Genomic DNA, 20486 nt, shown 5'->3' with positions numbered 1-20486 from the left:
TCAGAATTCTGATTTAACTGGTCTGAAATAGACGTGTCACTGGAGGTTCCCTGGTGGCTCAGTGGTAAAGAACTTGCCTGTAAAGCAGGAGAAGCGTAGATTCACGAATTGGGTAGATTCCCTGGAGAAGGAAACGGCAGTATTCTTTGCTTGGAAAATCCCATGGACAGAGGAGACTGGCAGGCTACAGTCTATGGGGTTGCAAAAGAGTCAGACACGACATAGGCACTAAACAACAGGAGACTGGACACTAGGCACTGTATAAGATTTGTAGGTGATTCTAATATTCAGCGTGAGTTGAGAAGTCTGCTCTGGTCCATTTCATCAGTAGAGGCTGCACTAGGCATGGGGAGCCCCCTTTATCTTCTGTGGGTACACTTACCTGAGATCACCAGATAAAATATAGAACACTCAGTTAAATTTGGGGCTTCCCCTGTGGCTCAGATGGTAAAGAATCTGCCTGCAATGCCGGAGACCCAGGTTCAATCCCTGGGTCAGGAAGCTCCCCTGGAGAAGGGAATGGCAACCCACTTCAATATTCTTGCCTGGAGAATTCCATGGGACAGAGAAGCCTGGTGGGTTACAGTCCATGGGATCACAAAGAGTCTTCAGGCACAACTGAGTGACTTTCATTTCACAGTTAAATTTTAATTCTGAATAAACAAAAAATAATATTTTACTATAGGAATATTCCAAACATTGCATAGATGTCCATTTTTGTGATTGTTATTTTGTTTTTTCCTAATTCTGGCAACTCTGCCCTTAGATGCTCCATGACATAGAATGAGAAACAATGATCTGCCAGCTTCCATTGTATAAACAGTAACACCAAGGCCCCAGAGGTCATATAGGAAGTCAGAAGAGAGCCAGGATAAGAAATCAGGAGTCTTGACCTCCATCTAGAATTCTTTTCCTTCCATCACACCGAACTGTGCTAAAGACATTTACACCCTTCTCTTGTTAGGGGGTTATTATCAGTCGCCTAGAGGTGACTTCAGAGGGTTGAGTCTGATTTATGTCCTCTCTGCTGCTGTCCCAGTCCTCACCTATACCCCCCTTTCTACTGCTGCAGATACCACAGAGGCTGTCCTGGGGTATAGTCATGCTCAGGGCATGTCACTAATGGCCATCTCAGGGAGGAAGCGGCCTGGAAGTGGTCCCGGCCAGATACAGCTATGAGCGAGAGACCATAATTGGGTAACACAAGGACAAGTGGGATTTGGCACAGGCAAACGACAGGCAGAGAATGTTGGGAGAGGCCCACTTAATTCACAGAGACACTTGGAATTAGTTGTAAATTCTCCGGGAAGAGATCAAGGCAGCGGCATAAACAGCTCAATTAAACTGTCGGCTCAATGTTCAATGCGCAGTAATGGTCAAAACACAGCCTTTAATCTAGATACAGAGGATTATCTTTCAACCAGGAATGAGATTCCTAAGATTAGTCGTACCTGAGGTGGAGAGAACAACAGAGCCGGCTCAGCGACACCATGGACAGGCTTGTGTGTCAGGATGACTGGGACTCGTGTGGAATAGGCTACCCGGACTCCACAACCTTCCTGGAGGCCCCTGCAGATGCTGGGAAAACAGGGACGAATCTCGTTCTGCTTCCTTCAAGGAGGAGACATCATCTGGGAACAGAACACTCCAGCACATTTGCTTTAAAAATGCAGCAAGTCAGACATGCTTCCACCTCCAGACCAAAGCCCAAGCCAGGAGCACCAGGACTGAGGCAGAGAGATGATGTACTTTTAGCCCTCTGCCATTCTACCTTCCACAATCAGCCACTCACGTTCATTCACTCATTCTGCAAATATTTATCACAAGTCTACTATGTGTCAGACCCTGTTCTGGACACGGAAGTTATACAGAGAACAAAAAGCAAAGATCCCTTCCCCATTGTGGGGCAAGATAAAGAATAAACAAGAAAGGTACATCAAATACGTTGTATGTGAAAAGGGAATGAGTGATACTAAGAAAAATAAAGCAGAGATGAGGACAGAAAGTGTTGAGTGGGGACAACTCTGGATATGGTGCCTAGGGGAGGTCTCACAGCAACTGTCATTTAAATAAAGACCAGAAGGGAATGAATGTTGAACCAGGGGCCAGCTGGAGGAAGCATTCCAGCCAGAGATGTAGTGCAAAGATCCAACCTGAGAGATGTTCAAGAAATACCCAAGAGGCTACCTGTTTGGGGCAAGAGAGAGGACAGTAGAAGATGAAGTCAGGAATTTAAGAGAACTATGTCATCTGAGGTCTTATGGGCCACTATAAGGATTTTGACATTTATTCTTAGGGAAATGGGGATTTGATGGGAGATTTGAGCAGAGGACTTTCCCAATGGCTCAGCAGGTCAAGAATGCCTGCATGCAGGAGACATGGGTTTGATCCTTGGGTTGGGAAGATCCCTTGGAGAAGGAAAAAGCAACCCACTCCAATATTCTTGCCTGGGAAATCCCACAGACAGAGGAGCCTGGTGGGCTGCAGTCATGGAGTTGCAAAGAGCTGGACATGACTGAGCACATAAACTCATTACTCATTGAAGAGAAGAGAGATATAATCAAAATCATTTTTTTATACATTTAAAAAAATATTTATTTTTATTTACTTATTTGACTGTGCCAAGTCTTAGTTGTAGCATGCAGGATCTTTTAGTTGCTGCATGTGGGATCCCTGACCAGGGATCAAACCCAGGCTCCCTGCATTGGGAGTATGGAGTCTTAGCCAATGGACCACCAGGGAACTCCCAAGATTCATTTTTAATGGGATTATCGGCTGCTGTTCTGAGAGAGAAACAGGGAAATGGGTGAGAGATACTTGCAATGATTCGGTCAAGAGATTTAGGAGTTGGACCAGGATGGAAGCAGTGGAGGTGGTGAAACATGGTAGGATTCTGCATATTCTTTGCTCATGGTTGGATGGAGCAGCAGTAAAAAAAAGGTATCAAGAATGACCGAGGGATTTGTTTCAGATATTCACTGAGGATTAATGACTCTGGAATCCATGCTTCCAGCTGAGACTCCTGGGCTGGTACATAGCAACATTTGATGAAATGAACTGAAAAAGTAGATGAATCTGTTAGGTTGGTGGCACCATTTTTCCAGGCCTTTACCAATGGCAGAGCATACCTCCAGATATTGAGGGTGCAGAGAAAAGTGAGAAATTGAAACAGGGCAGAAACAGAAACAGGAGCATACTCAACCCCTCCAATAAGAAAATTGGGGACAAGGAGGCAGGCAAGGGGATTTGAAGGAAAAAATGCCAAGAATGACAGGCATAGGGTTAAATTTGTGGTACCAAAGAGACTGGGTGTCAATCCCAGTCGTGCCTCCTGATTCAATCTCTTATCTTTGTTGGTCCCAGGATTCTCCCTGTGAAATGGGGTCACTGGCTTTCTAAAAAGAGTCTATCTAGCTTAACCATCTGTAGTGCTCTGATCCTTTTCTTACAAGTTCCCCTCTCCTCTAGCCTTTTGACACAGTGCTTCTCCAACATCATCTTTCAGGAAATTTTCTGTTTCTTTTCACAGTGATTATTTCTGACTCTGAGTTTTGTAAGATGTCGCTATTAGTTCCCGAAGAAAAACACCCATGTGGTTTTTTTGCCTGCTTGAAATAAATACTACTTTAGGCCAGTTACCCCATCTGTAAACTGGGAATAATACCAGATTGTAGGGATGCTGAGGAGGGTTAATTATATACAGAATGTGTAGGGGCTAAGCAGATACACAAGTGCTCTGGAAGTTTTTGGCATAATACTATAGCATTACAATAATTTTGGCTTGCAAATTATACCCCAGCAGAGACATCACATGGAAAAGCGGGTCTGACCCCATGGCCCACTGAAAGTGAAATGGAAAAAATAGGTTGTGAAATATAACTTCTCTTCCTAAACTTTTGGAAAAGGCAGAGATAATTCTTCCATGTGCAACCCACATGCAGGGAACAAGTTTCTAGATGGTGGAGAAGCCTGTCTTGCCCAGGGTGGCCTGGTCTGTTGCCAGCATCTGACCATTGCTCCTTCCTAAACCTGGAAGCAGAGATAGGAAGGGAGGGAGTAGGAGAGGATTTGTTGTTGGTTGAAAGGTGGGATTCACAATGAGGATATCCTCACCTTTCAGGTTTTCTATTTGAGCTTCCCTTACTTGTGGGATAATTAAGTGCTCATAAAGTAGAGGAATGATTTAAAGGGTAATTTGAGATAGTTAAATCCAGGGACATTTAAAATAAACATTTTAGTCCAGGTCAACTTCTGGGTCCTCCCACCATCCCCAGACACCATACACAAACACCCCACATCCTAGGTTATTTCCTATGAAATTCCAAATAGGTAGATCTCAGGCAATGAAGGGGCTGTGTAGTTGGTAATATATGGCTGTGTGTCATATATTGGGTTTGTAAAATTTAACTGGCTCATAGATGATTACAGTCCTGTCTCACCAGAGGGAAAGGGTGAATAGCCTGATCCTAAAGGGACAGTTTGCAGTCAATTCCACTGGATTACTGTGGGTGGCTGACTGGACAGAGCTCAGGCTTCAGAGTAAGATCCCAGTTGGACTCCTGGTTTTGCCACTTTCCCACTGTGGCCTTAGGCAGGGGAAGAGGCCCTACCTACCCAAGAGCCTCAAACTGCTCTTTTGAACTCCACCTCCAGTCCTGGCCAGAGAAGCCACTGACCTTGCTCCCTGCCCTAAAAGGTCCTGCTTTTCCTGCAGGATACAGAAAACAGATTTCCCCAAAGCCCATTTGTAATATGCAGGTTGCAAGTGGAGATAATGATTTGGACTATCATCCTAATAAATCAGCATTCTTTGAGAATTTCTCAGTCTTACACCTTAACTGTATGTCATAGTCTGGGGCTTGATCAGCCAAATTCAAATGAGCACCGGCAAAGGAGCACCGGCTCTAGAGGCAGTTAACTCTTTTGTCTCCTCAGAACATATTCTCCTCTCAGGAAAAGCCTTCCTGAGCAAACTGTGCTCCTCCCTCGGCCTCAGTTTCCTCATTTTAATAATCAGAGGACGATCTTAAATTGCAAAGTAGAGACGAGTGGAAATGACACAATTTTGGCACCACCAGACCAGAAACTGACATCCAGACCCACCTGAGTGACCTCCTTCCGAGCCTCAATTTCTCCATCAGTAAAATGAGGGCCCTGGATTAAATGGAGTGTTGCTAGCTCCTACAATTTTAGGCATTAAACACTCCCACAGCTAGCTCTGCCAGGTTGACACTGATCAGGGTAAAAGCCAAGACTTCCTCAGAGGTGAAAAGGTAAGCAAACATTCCGATCTCCCCTTAGCTTGGCTTTCCAATTGGTGAGGGGCCAGGCCCCTGCAGACGATCCAGGTCGCATTCGTCGCCCGGATGGATAAAGAGTTTATTTGCATAAAGAATCCTCCGATGGTCTGGCAGAGAGTTGAACCGAAGTCTTCGTCCGTTTAAGCAGAGAATAGACACCCTGTTCCTAAGGGTCTCGGCACCGCATTTCCTCTAAGAGGGTCACGCCGTAGACTAAAAATGCCCCTTGTCCCCTAAAGTGGGGATCCCTGGAGAACACAACGCTCGAGTGCCGGGGTGAGGAAGGTTTGGCCTCTACACGCTGCAGGTTTAGGCTGGCAATCTCTCGCCCAAGGCGGTGGCGGGCGGCAAGCGAGGCGGGGCCGGCTGCGCCGCGGGACCCCGGCGCCCTCAGGCGCGACCCAGGGGCTGGCGCCGAGGCGGCCGCAGGAGGTGGCGCGTGCTGAAGGGGAGAGCTGCTGCTGTCCAGAACCGGGGCGCTAGAGGGCGGGGCCAGGGCCGAGGTCTGGCTGCAGGGCGCGTGGGGGTGGGCGGGGCGGGGTCTGAGAGGGCGGGCTGGGGGCGGGGCGCTCGCAGGCCCGGGGAGGGCGGGGCCGCGGGGCCGCGGGGCGGGGCGGGCTCTGGCGGCCCGAGTGTCACACACGCGGCGGTTCGGGAGGCGGCGACAGCGGCAGCGGCAGGCGCCGCCGGGACGGGCACGGGCGCGCGGGCTCGGGCGGGCGCCGGCTGCCTCCCTCCCTCCATCGCTCGCTTGCTCTCCGGCCCGATTGCTCGCCGGCCAGGGGCCGAGCTCGCTCCAGCGCTCTCGGGAAGGAAGTCGGGGCCGGGGGCGCTGAGGACGCCAAGTTCCAGCAGCAGCCGCGGATCCCGGCCGAGGCGGAGGCTGCGGTTCCGACGGGACAGGAGCGCGCTCCGTGGCAGAGCGCACGGCCAGAGCGTCTGAGGAGCCGGGGGGCGCCCGGGCCTTTTGCTATCTGTGGGGCCGCGGCGGGGATCCCATGAGACGCGCCCTCAAGGGCCAGGAGATCCAAAGCCCGGGCGGCGCGCGGCGGAGGCGGAGGGCGGTGCTGCAGCTGACGGAGCCGGGGAGCGGCCGGCAGGAGGCAGCGGAGAGAACTTGAACTTGGCGTCGGGAGCGGGCGCCCCGGACGCCCCTCGCCGGGGCCGGGGCCGGGGCCGGGGCGCCGAGGGACCTGGGCGGCATCGCTGCCCCCCGAATGGCCGCGGCGGCGGACCCGGCTCCCGCGCCGCGGCCCTAGGCGGCCTCTCGCCATGGCCAAGTGGCTGAACAAGTACTTCAGCTTGGGCAACAGCAAGACCAAGAGCCCCCCGCAACCGCCGCGGCCCGACTACCGCGAGCAGCGGCGCCGAGGCGAGCGGCCCTCGCAGCCCCCCCAGGCCGTGCCGCAGGCCCCCGCGGCTGCCTCCGCGTCCTGCGGTACCGCCGCCGCCTCCTGCTTCTCGGCCTCGTCGGGATCGCTGCCCGACGACAGCGGCAGCACGAGCGACCTCATCCGCGCCTACCGCGCACAGAAGGAGCGCGACTTTGAGGACCCCTACAACGGGCCCGGCTCTTCGCTGCGCAAATTGCGCGCCATGTGCCGCCTGGACTACTGCGGCGGCGGGGAGCCGGGTGGGAGCCAGCGCGCCTTTTCCGCCTCGTCCGCGTCGGGCGCCGCGGGCTGCTGCTGTGCCTCCTCCGGCGCGGGCGCCGCCGCGTCCTCGTCCTCGTCCTCTGGCTCCCCGCACCTCTACCGCAGCAGCAGCGAGCGGCGGCCCACCACCCCGGCCGAAGTGCGCTACATCTCCCCGAAGCATCGCCTCATTAAGGTGGAGAGCGCCGCGGGCTGTGCCGGGGACCCCCCAGGGGGCGCCTGCTCCGGCGGCCGCACCTGGAGCCCAACGGCCTGCGGAGGCAAGAAACTGCTCAACAAGTGCGGCGCCTCAGCCGCGGAGGAGAGCGGTGCCGGCAAGAAGGACAAGGTAAGGCGCCCTTGGCCTCACTAGAGGTTCCAGAGCCACTGTGCGCACGGGGAAACTGAGGCACCGCTCTAGTTTCGAGTTCCTACGTCCACTTCGGGCTAGGACCCGAGGTCAGGCCTCCCACGATGCTACCAAATTCTGCCTCCTTGCACGCGCTTTGTCCCCGATCATTGGCCTCCTGACAGTGTCTTAACGCTGCTGCTTCCCAGCCAGGTGCCCTCTTGGAAGTATCCTGACCAGAGAGCTCTCTGCCCAGCCTGGTCCAAGAGACAGCCAACCAGCTCCTCGAGGAGGAAAGTCAGAGAGTCAGAGCCCTTACGTATTTAAAGTGTAAGTGGCTCAATCATGTCTGACTCTTTGCGACCCCATTCACTGTAGCCCGCCAGGCTCCTCCGTCCATGGGATTTTCCAGGCAAGAATACTGGAGTGGGTTGCCATTTCCTTCTCCAAGTATTTAGGAGAGTGTTTATTCTTGTCTACCCCTGTTCCTCCCGCCCCTGACTTTATAGATGGGAACTGAAGTCTAGAGCTGGGAAGGGACCCGCCGGATATTACACATTTTCGATGGCAGATCCAGACCGGCTGTCTCTAAACGGATATATGTAAATCCCTCTAAATGCCCTGCCCTGCCCCACCCCACCCCCACCCCCCCGCGCCAGGTTTCCAAATGGGGCAGCCTTTTGTACTGAAGCTGTACCGGGAAACACGCCCCCTACCCTCCAACCCCCACGCGTGCTTTTCCGGTTGAAGTGCCCTGGTCTTCAAGAGCGCTCCACTTCGACCTGTCAGTTCCTCCAGCCCGGCCCGGGAGCGGTCCGCCTACCGGGCCAGCTGGAAGGAGACCACCCCTCCCATCCTCGTCTTCCTTCCTGACCTTACCCTTTATAGCCCCAAGGATGAGGGGGACGATTTTGTACACTCTCCTCCCTAACAGATCAGACTATCTTGATCCCCCGGACCTTTGGAGCAGTCTAGTTAATTACAGCCAGACTGGGCCCTCTCCTCCCCCTTCACACTCCTGTGACACCTTCCTTTGCCCCATAAAATAATACTTGTTCTGTCTACTTCTGGTGGAAGGCAGTGCTTTCATTACATCTGAGGCCCAGTGCCCTGTGATGGCTTTCAGACGGCTGTCCCTCTCGTTCTCCGGCACCGCCCTGCTTTCTCCCAAAGGTAAACTTTTCACCCAGATGTGGGCTGGGGGAAACTGGTAGAGTCTGAGTTTCTTTTAGGACTGGATTTCCAGACAGGAGGGAGACAGGCCCCTACCCCCCAGCTGGTGCTTGGGAAGGGAACTTTTTGTTTTCCAGGCAGGAGAAGGAAGCCGGTGCCCCTCCTGAATTTTTCTGCCTGACTTCCTCTCCCCAGGGTCCCAGGTCCCCCTAGCATACCTCTGCCTCCTGCTGGGTCTGTTGAAGGAAGCGTGGGTAACCTATGGATTCCACTTCCCTCTGGGGCCAGTTTGAGGACTCATCTGCATAGACTCTGGGCTTCCTAAGCACTTGGGGTGCCACACCTAAATGACAAGAGCTAGGACCTGGGTGGCCACCTTGGTGCTGCCTTGAGGGCAGAGGAGGTTTCTCTGAGAGCCCCCAGGATTATGGGTTTGTGGTCCATCTGTAAGGGAAACAACAGAGAGGCTCCCTGCTGCCTTCTGTGTGGCCCAGGCTTGGCTACGTGCTGATCTGGGAGAACCTGGAGTCCCTGGAAATGGAAGGATGGCCTAACCTAGTTCTCCAGAGAGATCCCACCATTCCCTTGTTATTCCATGACCACCTCCCAGGTGGGCAAATCTCCTTTCTCTCCTGCTGCTTGTGGTTCTGCCTACTCACTAGAATCCTCCTTTATGGTTTTCAAAACTTTAGTAAATGTTTTTTCCTAACTATAAATAGGACTCTTTCAAATACTGAGGAATACTAAGTTTAATAGCTGGAGTGTTAAGTGTGTTGAAAACTTGGCTTTGTTCCACCAGATGTTTCTTACAGTTCTTCTTTGTTCCCCTCTGCTGGGCCCTGGAGTAGGGTCCAGTGACTACTGTGGTTCAGGCTGCGGTGTACATGTTGAGTGCTGTGATGGCAGGGCTTAATGGGAGGTGGCCAGGGAGGACCACTGTTATGGTTGGCTGCAGAAGAGAACCTGGTGCTCTAGGGGATTGTAGGTAAAGGCCTTGTCGCAGGAATTGAAAGGTTAGAGTTGGGCAGGACCCCAGAGGGGCAGGAGGTCCTGGGTCGGGGAGAACCTTGTTACCTAAGCACAGCGAGGAGATTTAGCTGTTGAATCATATGAACAGATATAGTTTCTTTAAAAAATATCTCTCTGGAGTGCACTTCACTTACTAGATTGTGACTTTGAGCCCCTTGATCTTTTAAGAGGTTGTTGCCATCTTCAGAGTCAGAGGGATTGCAACTGTCAGATGTTCTTTCTCGCGAGTAAGAGGAAGAAACAGAGAGGGTCATACTATGCAGTAGTTCTCAAACTAGCACCTGGAGGACTGGTTAAAACACATGGGGCCTGAGAAGGTATATCTTTAACAAATTCTCAGGTGATCTTTTGCAGCTGATCCTGGGACCACACCAGTGCAACAGTGGCTTCATAACCCTCCCTCTGGGTCTTCTGGTTGGAGTTGCTTTGGGACACACAGACTCCGGGTGCCCTCTTCATCTCTGCCCTCTGTGGGGCTGCCACCTAGTTGGCGGCCAATACCTACCCTGCATTCCTGGTCAAACCGCCAGGCGGTAGCCTGGTTTTCACATTATTTGCAGCCAGACAGCTTTTGGAAGTCAGGGACACTGCAGGTCCAGCCCTGAACACACTAGAGTCCGCCTTCTGCCCCTCACCAACGGATCCAGGAAAACGTACTCCTAGCCCACTTAATCTCTGGCCCAGCTTCCTCTTATCAGTTGTTAGGGAATAGAACAAGTACCCATAGGGCTGCTGAATGCCCCAGCTGTGTGGGGACCTGTGTTTTAATGTCGGCCTATGTTGAGAGTTACTGTGGCGTGGGACTAGGAGCTGTGTCCGCAAATCCTCCTTTCAGGGCCTCCATCGCCAACCCCCACCCATCTTTATCTTGGGGGCCCTTCTGCCCCCCTCAGTACCTGTGCCCCCTTCTGACACATACTTAGGCATCCTCCTGTTCTCCTAGGTGAATCCCGGGGCACATACACACCTGGCTACATATACCTTGCTACCAACCAGTCTCCAGTTTAGGGTAGTTTCCCTTTTAGAATCACATGGAAGACAGAGTCTGTTTTCAATTTAACCAGCTTTTACCCAGCACATATTTTGCGCTCAGAGATCTCTCAGTACAAGGACAAGCTAGGGGGAAGGAATAAAGGCTGCAAAAAGACTTGGCAGAATTTTTGGCCTAAGCCTCTGAAGGCTGCTGACACCCGTCACCTTTTCATCATTTGTTTCCTAGTGTTTTTGTCTTTGGGAATTCAGTGAGATCTTCACCTATGAGGCAGCTTTGAGTTGGATCTAGGGTTGGAAGTGGAATTTCAGTGCAAGGAAAGGCTGACTGCAGCCTATGGGAGCCCTTAGGTGTATGTGCTGTGTACATGCATCTGTGTGTGCATGCATGTATGTCTGTGTGTTGGCGTATGTGTGCATGTATATATATAAAACCTTAACGGGGAGAGTGTTTTTGGAAATGAAAGCTTTCTTGCAGTGGGCCTCACTTGGGAAATGAGAGATGACAGTGTGAGATAGGTGGGGGCCTGAGTTTGGACCCCACAGGGAAAGTCTGGAAGAGTGTTGAATCAGGAAAAGGATAGACTCAGAGCCATGGTTGAGGAGCATCCCAGTCTATAAGCTACTGCAATCTGGGGTTGATGGGTTTGGAGTTGGGAGGCAATTACAATATAGTCCCAGTTAGAGACAGGGAGGGCCTGAGCTCCTGGGAAGAAAATATAAAACTTTAGTAGGTAGAAATATTATTCCCTCAGGTTGTCTTTATAAAAAAAAAAATAATGATGATAAAGAGGCCAGTAACTTGGTAGGTCTCCTTATGTGCAGCCAGATAAGTGTTATCCACTTATGTTTTCTGCTGAAGTCTTGTTTCTTTTATCATAATTAAGTAAATGTTTCCATTGCAACTGAGAAAGTCGAGATGCACCATGACATCAGTTTCCCAAGTTTAAATACATGCTGATGTGTACCAACACTTTGTATTTTGTCAGCATCCACAGAGTTGAGTTAAATAACATGCTTCCAAAGAAATAAATAATATCACGTTCAACTTTTTTTTTTTTTAATACTCAGCAAACAGTTTCTGAGCAGCATGTGAGGCAGGGGGAACCTCACAGAGAAATAAGTGGTGGCGAGTTTTTCCAAGAGGGAAGCTTCTCAGTCTGCAGTTGAACATGAGCTTTTTAAGATCTAGTCTGGGAGACAGTCGGGCAGTGAAGCAATGTCACAGCGTGAGGCATGCCAGAATAGCAGTGCGTGCAGAGGGCTGAGGAATTCACAACTCTGTCTATGAATTCAAGGAGGGCTTTCACGAGGTGGTGGCATTTGAGCTTCTCCAGGTAGAAGCTGGTGCCAAGAGAGTGGATGGAGGCTCTGAAAGGTGGGTGTGGTGGGGGAATTGTAGAGAGAGGTTGGAGCCGCAAAACAAGAGAATGTCTCATGTATCTTTTGGAGGAGTTGGGAATTGGGGTCTTTGTGTCCTTTTCACATCAAATCATTGATGTGTAGCTTGATTGAAGCCAGGGGGAAGTATAAGCTGAGAGTCATTTTCCATTTGGTTAATAGCCACATTCTCCAGTTCTTAGAAAGTAATTGATTGAAAAAGTAAGGACCAAGCTTGGTAGCTGTGGTTTGTCTTGGAACACTTTGAAGTCCTGTCCGTTGAAAGTAGTGTGAGAGAAATGCTGCATATCAGATCCAGTTTTTCCCATCAATTCTTCAGAAAAGAAATATATTCTCCAGGCTTCAGGCTGACCACTTAATTGATCATTTAATCTTCACAGTCACCCTAGAAGGGGTTTAGGTACTGTATCTGTTAGCTATCGCTGCATCACAAGTTACTCCAAAGTCGTTGATTGTAAACCAGAGGTTAGCAAAAGAATCAGTTAGTGAGTAATTTTAGCTTGTAGGCCAGACAGCCCCCATCACAACTATTCAACTCTGCCATTGTAGCTTGAAAGCATACAGACAGTATATAATTAAAGAGTATAGCTGTGTTCCAATAAAACTTTATTTATAAAAATAGGCAGCTGGCCTGTGGCCTGCAATTTCCAACCCCTGATTTAAATGGTAAGTCCTTATTATTATCCATGAACCAACCAGTCAACTGAGTAGTTTTTCTGGCCTCAGTTGGCTCACTCAGGCATCTATGGTCAGTGTAGAGTGGGTATGCAGTCCTGCCAGTCCTAGCTGGGCTGTCTTACTTGTTTGGTTTAGGATGGCCTTGGCTGCCTCAGTTCAGCTCTATTCCATGTGATCTCTCATCGTCCAGCAAGTTAGCCTTGTTCATATGATGGTGGCAGGGTTCCAAGAAATTACAGAAGCCCATACAGTTTCTTGAAGTTAGAAACTGGCCTACTGTTCCTTCTGCTGCATTCTGTTGACCAAAGCAAGTTAGAAGGCCAGCCAGTATTCAGGGAGAGAGGGGAAGCTGTGAAGTCCTGTGGCAGAGGGTAGGGATACAGGCAGGCCATTAATCAGGGAGTTCAGTGCTATTCCTCTACCATGGGTACTATTGCCCCATTTCATAGATAAAGAAACTGAGGCTTAGAGGTATTGATTTGCTTAATGTCACAGAACTACTAAGTGACAGGGCCAGAATTACAGCTGTTCAGTCTGAATTACAAGCCTGTATGCTTTTTATCGATTTGTTCAACTCCTTTCAGTGATTTAGATAGAGATAGTAAAGCTCTGATATTTACTGAAATGTGCATTGTATGTCTCCTCCTCCCCTTAATGTTCCTCCTCTTATACCACCGCCTCCCAATTCCCATCTCTTTCAGTCTGGGCTTTGGTGGTCCCCAAAGGGGCCCCCGAGCCAGCTTTTCTCTCCCCTTCTCTCATCTCACTCTGAGTTCCCTAAATGAGATGTCAATGCAGCACCCGAGTTATTTCATAGAGAAATTCCATGCACAAAGTTGGCACTTCCCAAGGGACAGCTGCACAAAACGTGTGTCTTGTAACTGTCATGTCTTCTCATTGAAGGACTGGCGAGCCTGCGTGTGCGCTTTTTTAAGGAAAAAAAAAAAACCCACAAAACCCAGTACCTTGGCCCTTGTCAACAAAGAATCTAAGTGTCCTTGAAGGAGAGCAGATGACTGTCTTCTAATCTGACCACCTCAGAACATAACTGATTTCCCCAGACTTAACCCCCAAGCCTTGATCTCATCCTCTCCCCAGCCCCAAAGCATTTCTGACCCATAAAATAGGGGTTAAAAGGCAAACTTGAAAAGGTGTGCGTTCCTCTGGTCATTTAAGCAAAGCTGAACATGCCTGTGGTCAGGCGCTCCCTTGGGCAGTTTCACTTGGGGTTGACTTTCTCCTCTTGTGATGGGAGAGCCAAGTGGTAGTGGCCTGTGGTGAAGGGAGAGGTCAGGCGGCGCCCTAGAAAATAAATTGGGATTTGTGGCTTTGAAGCAGAAAGCTGAATTGCCGGCTGGCTGATGGTGGCCTCTCGCCCACATTCTGAGCAGGGGCTGTTCCTGCAGGATGGAGACAGGCTGCCAGCGGTATCTGCCACCCTGCCTGCCTTATACCTTGCTTGGCTTGTGTTGACTGGGAAATTGCATATGCAGGCCACTGTCAGAAGCTGTGTGGATAACAGGGACGAGCAGGGGAGGGGTAGTGCCTGCCCAAAAGGAGCTTATCTTCTGGTGAGGACACAGGGACCACACAGCTCTGTGTGGCAGTTTGTCTGTAAGCAGAGTGGTGTGGGTGAGCTGGGAGCCATCCTGGCACAGAAGCTGTCCTGAGCAGAACCTTGACTCCATGGAACTAAAGGAGAAGCAGGGTCAGGAGGAGGTTCATTTCAACTGAGAGAAGCAGGGAAGGCTTCTTGGAGGAGGAGGCACTTGAATCAAGAAGGAGTAGTCACTCGAGTTGAAGGAGCTTTCCACAAGAGCGGAATTAGTCATACTGCTCACCAAAGTCCTTTGAGTAGATGTTATTGACATTCCCCTTTTACATATGAGAGAGCTGAGGCAGAGAGGTTAAGTAACTTATCTAAGGTCACCTTGCCGGTAAATGGCAGAGGTGAGACTTGAAGCCAGATTTAGGGTCTTTGTTTTGAACCACTGTGCCATACCACCTCAGGCTGCACAATCTCATGCCTTAATTTTCTCTGCTTTATTTGTGGCTAGACTTAAACTCTTATAAAAATCTCCTCTGTTAGCACTGTAGGATCTACAGATTCCTACATTTGCATAAATATTCCAAAGCTTAAAAGAATCTTTCACACCCATAATTAACTTAATTGTCAGAGTTACTCTTTGAGGAAGGTGCTGTAACCCCCATTTTATAGATGGAAATATTGAGAGTCCCAGAAGGAATGGAGCTTGCCCTGCCTCATAGCAGGTACTAGCCAACGCAACGGCCAGGCTGTTGACCTTGTGTTCTGAGTCTAATGCCCTTTGTGCCGGGGTGATGTGGAGATGTTTTGGCCAAAGCTCCAGTCCAGAGGAAGGGTGACAGCCTGATTGATTTCCGGCTCTTTCTGTGTTTTGATTCTGAAACAAGTAACTGAGACCATTAAGGAACATCGACAGAGGACCTTGCTTCCACAATGGAATTTTCCTTCTCTTCCTGTTTGGTATTTTCCAGTAATATTTCTATTAATGTTTCACTTTCGGAGCCACTGGCTTCCTGAGAGTTTGCGCTTTCCCAACTGATGAGCTAGGAAGAATTGAATTTTCCTCTAAATCATTCAGTTCCTTTCCATTTTCTCCAAGGGGAACTCTCTGGATTTCCCATTATGCTGTAGAGGAAGGATCTTGGAGGTGGGTTCAAGGGATGGAGCGAGAATTAGTCAGAGCCCTGGGGAATGACTCAGGCCCTGAGTTTTCCAAGCAAAACTTTAGAGTAATGGTCAGAAGGGGTTTCCCAAGGCCAGTGAGTGGAAAAATGATTTGATAGGTGGGTGGGTTGGCGGGGAGATGGGTACTTCTGGTGTACTGCTGGGCCTTCACTTACAGGCTGGACTCCAAGTCCTCAGCTGGGCCATGAGAGGCCATGCCAAGTCCTTTCTCTTCATTCATTCAACAGACATTGTTGAGAGTAGGTTGCTGCTGCTGCTACTGCTAAGTCACTTCAGTCGTGTCCGACTCTGTGCGACCCCATAAACAGCAGCCCACCAGGCTCCCCTGTCCCTGGGATTGTCCAGGCAAGAACACTAGAGTGAGTTGCCATTTCCTTCTCCAATGCATGAAAGTGAAAAGTGAAAGGGAAGTTGCTCAGTCGTGTCTGACTCTTAGTGACCCCATGAACTGCAGCCTACCAGGCTTCCTCCATCCATGGGATTTTCCAGGCAAGAGTACTGGAGTGGGGTGCCATTGCCTTCTCCGTGAGAGTAGGTTACGTGCTGGGTATTGTTCTCTTTAGATGCTGGGGCTACAGCGTGGAGAAAACATAAACATTCATGCTCTCCTGAGTTTGCCCTCTCAGGAGAGGATTCAAGCAAATATAGTATGTCAGGTAGAGTGTAGAGAAGAGTAAAACTGGGGTGGGCCTGAGTTTGGGGTGGAGAACTGCTTCAGATGGATGCTCAGAGGGCTTTGCTAAAGGGTGTGATGGTGTGATTCACACGGCTCGCAGAGAGAAGTACATTCCAGGCAGAATGAACAGTCAGGGCACAAGTCCAAGGCAGGAGCACGCCTGGCTGCTTCAGGGAGATCAGCATGACTGAGTGGAGCAGGTGGGGAGGAAGTGGGGAGATGAGAGGTCTGAGATGAGTTGGGATGGGAAGGCTGAGAGCTTTGGGTCTCGGAGGTGCTGAAAGGGTTTCTTGCTTTAACTCTAAGTGAGATGGAAAGTCAGTGGAGGTTCTAAACAGAGCAATGACATGATCTGGCTTTTGGGGTTCAAAAGGATCACTCTGGTGGCCTAGTGGAGAATAGATGGGAGGAGACCAGCCGGGGGGCCAACTAAGGTGACCTTCAGCCACAGGAACTGGGGTGCTGGTGATAGGTGATGAGAGGAGACCAGATTCAGGACGCGTCCTAAAGGGTTTCCTGACAGAGGAAGTATGAGATCTGATGGGGGAGGAGAGTCACTGATGACTCCAGGTTTTAACTTGAGCATTTAGAAGGATGAATTGCCATTAGCCAAGATGAATAGGACCCCAGCGGTGCAGTCACAGTCCAGCTAGAGTTGATCCAGCAAGTGAGTCCGGGACTAAGAGCCGTAAATGCTCTGAAGCATAGTAGCCTCTGTCAGGGGCTGGGAAGAACCACCAGGAAGAGGAAGTCATCTGGGAGCTGGGTCCAGAGGAAGGTGCACATGGGGCATCCCAGACAGAAGGGGTCCCGTCTGCAGTGACTGCGATAGGGAAGGGAGCCCTGCTGGGTTCAAGCAGGTGTGGCCAGAGCCTCCAGATTGCCTAGTGGAATTGCTCGTGATAAAAGGAGGCAGGGGCTTGGGTGTGAAGGGCCACCTCTCCTGGTTGAAAATTGCCCCAATTCTCTAAACTAGGAGGCCACCTGCGGTGTTGTCTGCCTCAGCTCGGCACTAGGGCAGGATGAATATGAGGCTGGAGCGTGCCTGTTTTGCTCAGCAGAACATTTCAATGCAGGGTATTTGTGATTGCTGGGAAAGTTCTTTCTTGTCTGGGGCTCACCAGGACGTGGGCTATGCGGGAGAGGCAAACAGAAGTAGGAGGAATGGAACTTGCCTGGCTTCTCCAGGCCAAGGCTAAATTCTAAAAATGAAAATGTCCCCAAAGTTCTTCAAAGTGAAGCTTTGCTTTTTGGGACATGCACTCTCAGAAAGCCAGACAGCCTTGTAATCCCCCCGGTGCATTCCAAAGCCATGCATGTGGTTTGGGGCCTGCGTGGCATTCTCAGAATGATGATGTCCCTACCTGCCCTCCTGTTGGGGGCACATACCAGCTGCCTGTGTTCTGGGCAGTTCCTCAGAACAGTAACCTTGGATTTTTAAAATAAATTTCAGTGGCTCAGCAGTAAAGAATCCGCTTGCATTGCAGGAGAACGTGGGTTCGATCACCGATCCCCTGGAGAAGGAAATGGCAGCCTACTCCAGTATTTTTGCCTGGGAAATCCCATGGATAGAGGAGTCTGGGGTCGCAAGAGTTGGACATGACTTAGTGACTAGACCACCACCAATGTTAACTCTTTTAACTTTGTGTTAACTTTTTTCTTCCCCCTTCAACAAAACTAAGACAAGGTTTGGTATAGAAAATGCAGATAAGCAAAAACTAAAATAGAAACCAACTTCAGTTCTACAATTCAAAGAAACAGCTTTAACATTTCACTGTTTTTCCATTTAACCTTTTTCAGTGCTTGTATGTATGTATGTATTTTCCTTCACAAAAATCAATATTGTGGGTATCTATTTACATACTTTTCACTTAATGACATGGAAAGATGTCTACATTGTTTTAAACATTCAACAACAAGAATTTAATGTCTGTATAGTATTCTATTTGCCTATTTAGGTTTTTCCTAGTTTTCACTAATTTAACAGTGCTGTAATGAACATCTTTGTAACTTAATTCTTTGCATAAATAAGTCTGTGATTATTTCCCTGGGATTGATTCCCAGAGGAGAATTGAGTAGGAAGGTACAAATTTTGATACAGGCTTTCAAATTGTGTTCTAGAAAGGCCTTACAAGGTTTGCCTGCTTTACTGTAATGCAGTTGAGTTTAATTTGCAGCTTCTTGGGTTACTAGCGTATATGCATGTTTACCACTGGTGTCTCTTTTCCAAAACTGTGTATTTCTGTCTGTCCATCGTTTCTGCCATAGGGTTTATCATTTTATTGATTTATACGACCTCTTTGTGGATTAAGGATGGCAGCCCCTTACCTGCCATTTAGATTGCAGGATATTTTTTACAAGTTTGTAATTTGCCGTCCCCCCCTGTATCCAGTGATTGCTTTGGTTGTTTACACTGAATTGTTTGTTTTCTATTCCTGGATCATTATTGATGTTTAACAAAGGGTAACCAGTGTGCTGCTTAGAGAAGTTTTCTGTACTCCAGTGTATTTTCTGCTAGTAGTTTGACGGTTTCTTTCTCTTTTTTAACGTTGACATTTTAATCTGGGGTTTGATTTCAGAGTACAAGGTAGGTAATTTTATTTTTCTGAATGACCAGTCTATGTCTGGACATCTTCTCCTCTGTGCTTGCTCTATCAGCTATCTGTATTTCTTCAGGTGCCTTTTTAGATTTCAATATTTTGACTCCGTCTCACCCTGACTGCGTTATGTTCTCATCAACTATTATGATAATGATGATTTCACCTGTCTTTATAAAATGACACCTTTCATGTGTAGATACCCGTGCACTTATTACACATTCAACTCCTCACACTTTAGGAGAGTAACTGGGTAATACACTTCACTTTGGATGCCAGATCTGATGCCAGAGCTTTTCTGGGATGAGGCCAGGAAACCTTCGCCTCACCTCTGATGGAGTCAGTTTCCCTCTCCAGGACCAGGGGGCTGGCTGCCTAGATGTATTTTGGGGCAGCCACTTACTGTCTGCCCTGCCTGTGCAGCCTTATTTGAGTGTGTCAGCTTCAGCTTTTACACACTGGTGACATTTGTGGGGAAAGTGTACCCCATTCAGTCATTCGTGCAGCAGATATTTTTTAGCATAGACCTTGAGTAGCTGAGCTCAGACTGGAAGGATGGGGAGAATTTAAAGATGTGGCGTGTGGGTACTATATTATTTTAGTCATATAAATTTTTTTCACACCCACCCAACTCCAGTGCAAGTAACATGAATTTACAGAGTTCTTTCCCCACCCCCAGCCTTTTCTGTCCCCTCAACCCAGAAGTCCTTATGTCTTCAGTTAGTGAGAGAGCCTTTCCCAATCTCTGTGGCATGTTCTTTTTCCTGGCTCAGGTCAGTGTCGGGATAATCCATTCTGCAGTGTCTGCCGTGGGGTTTGTGACGTTAATGTATCGGTGTTGACAGAACAGATTAAACCCAGGAGTGTTCATGGTGAATAAATCAGGGGGGAAAAAAATGCAGATTTTGGAACACCAAATAACATCCCTATGGTTCTAAGGAGCTGAGAGTGTCTGCCTGATTCACTATGCTGGGTGTCACCACGTCAACAGGCCCTACCTAGACCAGCCCTGAGCCTATTAGAATCACTGGGAGTGCACTTCTCAAAAGTTTTCGTTGCTTGGGCTCCACCCCAGACTAATGACACCACAGTTTCTGGGGACAGAGCCTGGACATCAGTAGTTTTGAGAGGTCCCCCAATGATTCTGCCATGGAGCTAAAGTTACAGGTTGCTATCCTAGGCTTGGTTTGGGGTTCCCCGGGAGCTTGGAGATCACCCGGTGCAGCCCTCCTACACCCATGCCTGAATATGTGCAGTGATGAGAGGGTTTGTCACATAACCAGACACTCCTTTGCACAGCTGGGCCTTCAAGTTTTTTCTGCTATCCCCTCCAATTTAGTACAGGTTTGTTAAGTACTTGGTGTTTATGGGCATTCTGCTGGCTGACTTGTTTCTCTCTGTGGATTCTGTTATTGTTTTACTTGGGCTCTTTGAGGTCAAGCAGAACCAGTCTAACCTTACATCTTCCACATGACGACCCTCAGATGTGTATCTTCAAAGGCAGACGGAAGCTGCAGGCTGTACTATTTCCCCACAGAGCCGGAGTCCCAGCCAGGACACCAACTGCTGAGGGCCAGTACCCTTTAGCATCACAAGTGTGGAGGGCGTTGGTGGACCCCAGTCCGGGAGCTTCCTGGGCAGGAAGTGGCAGGCTGCAGAGCGGGTTCTGAGTGGGTGGGCTGAGGTCGACACTGAGGAGTTAATCATGCTGTAGTGTGACTAAATGTGGAGCACGGTTGGATTCGATTCCCAGGTGGATTAGGAGCAGGGCAGTGGGGCGGGGGGGTTGGTGGGGGGTGGTTCATCAAGGCAAAGAGAACAGGAAAGCAGCAGGCAGGAGTGTGTTCCCGGGGAGCAGGGGCCAGGGGGATCTTGCCGTCAGGACCTCAGTGTTGAGCAGACAGCAAGCGGAGCAGCAACTGCCCAGC

General features: G+C 49.5%; 1 protein-coding gene across 1 annotated transcript in view; it reads left to right on the top strand.

The window, feature by feature from the left end:
* Positions 1-6557: 6557 nt before the first annotated feature.
* SHB (SH2 domain containing adaptor protein B) overlaps positions 6558-20486 on the top strand; it is a 133837-nt gene continuing 119908 nt past the window's right edge. Inside the window, exon 1 of the mRNA XM_068974367.1 lies at positions 6558-7283. Coding sequence (XP_068830468.1) covers positions 6573-7283 — 711 coding nt within the window. The 5' untranslated portion in view covers positions 6558-6572. The remainder of the gene's footprint in view (positions 7284-20486) is intronic.

This window comes from Capricornis sumatraensis, chromosome 6 (assembly GCF_032405125.1).
Source record: "Capricornis sumatraensis isolate serow.1 chromosome 6, serow.2, whole genome shotgun sequence".
Classification (NCBI taxonomy): Eukaryota; Metazoa; Chordata; class Mammalia; order Artiodactyla; family Bovidae; genus Capricornis; species Capricornis sumatraensis.
This window is presented reverse-complemented; position numbering and strand designations above follow the sequence as displayed.